The 245-nt window shown below is 54.3% G+C and overlaps 1 protein-coding gene across 1 annotated transcript in view; it reads right to left on the bottom strand.

The window, feature by feature from the left end:
• Nucleotides 1-84, bottom strand: part of EMH_0072860 (uncharacterized protein) — a gene marked incomplete at both ends in the record, with an annotated part of 1,096 nt that extends 1,012 nt beyond the window's left edge. The window contains one exon of the mRNA XM_013499263.1: nucleotides 3-84. Within this exon, the coding sequence (XP_013354717.1) occupies nucleotides 3-84 (82 nt within the window). The remainder of the gene's footprint in view (nucleotides 1-2) is intronic.
• Nucleotides 85-245: the final 161 nt, after the last annotated feature.

The raw sequence follows: 245 nt of genomic DNA, 5'->3' as shown, positions 1-245 counted from the left end.
CTGCTGCTGCTGCTGCTGCTGCTGCTGTTGCTGCTGCTGCTGCAGCCAATCGAGAGAGGCCTCCTGGGGGCCCCCTTGAGTCATTTGCTGCTGCTGCAGCAGCAGCAGCAGCAGCAGCAGCAGCAGCAGCGATGCAGCAGCAAGCGAAATGTCTGTGTCTCAAAGAAATAATTACTTTTATGTTATAAATGACTGCAGCAGCAGCGATGACACTCCTCCATTCTACTCTCTTTGCAGCAGCAGCA

This window comes from Eimeria mitis, genomic scaffold (genome assembly GCF_000499745.2).
Source record: "Eimeria mitis Houghton genomic scaffold, Emh_scaff4151, whole genome shotgun sequence".
NCBI classification, from domain to species: Eukaryota; Apicomplexa; class Conoidasida; order Eucoccidiorida; family Eimeriidae; genus Eimeria; species Eimeria mitis.
Note: the sequence above shows the minus strand (reverse complement) of the source record. Positions and strands in the feature narration are given on the sequence as shown.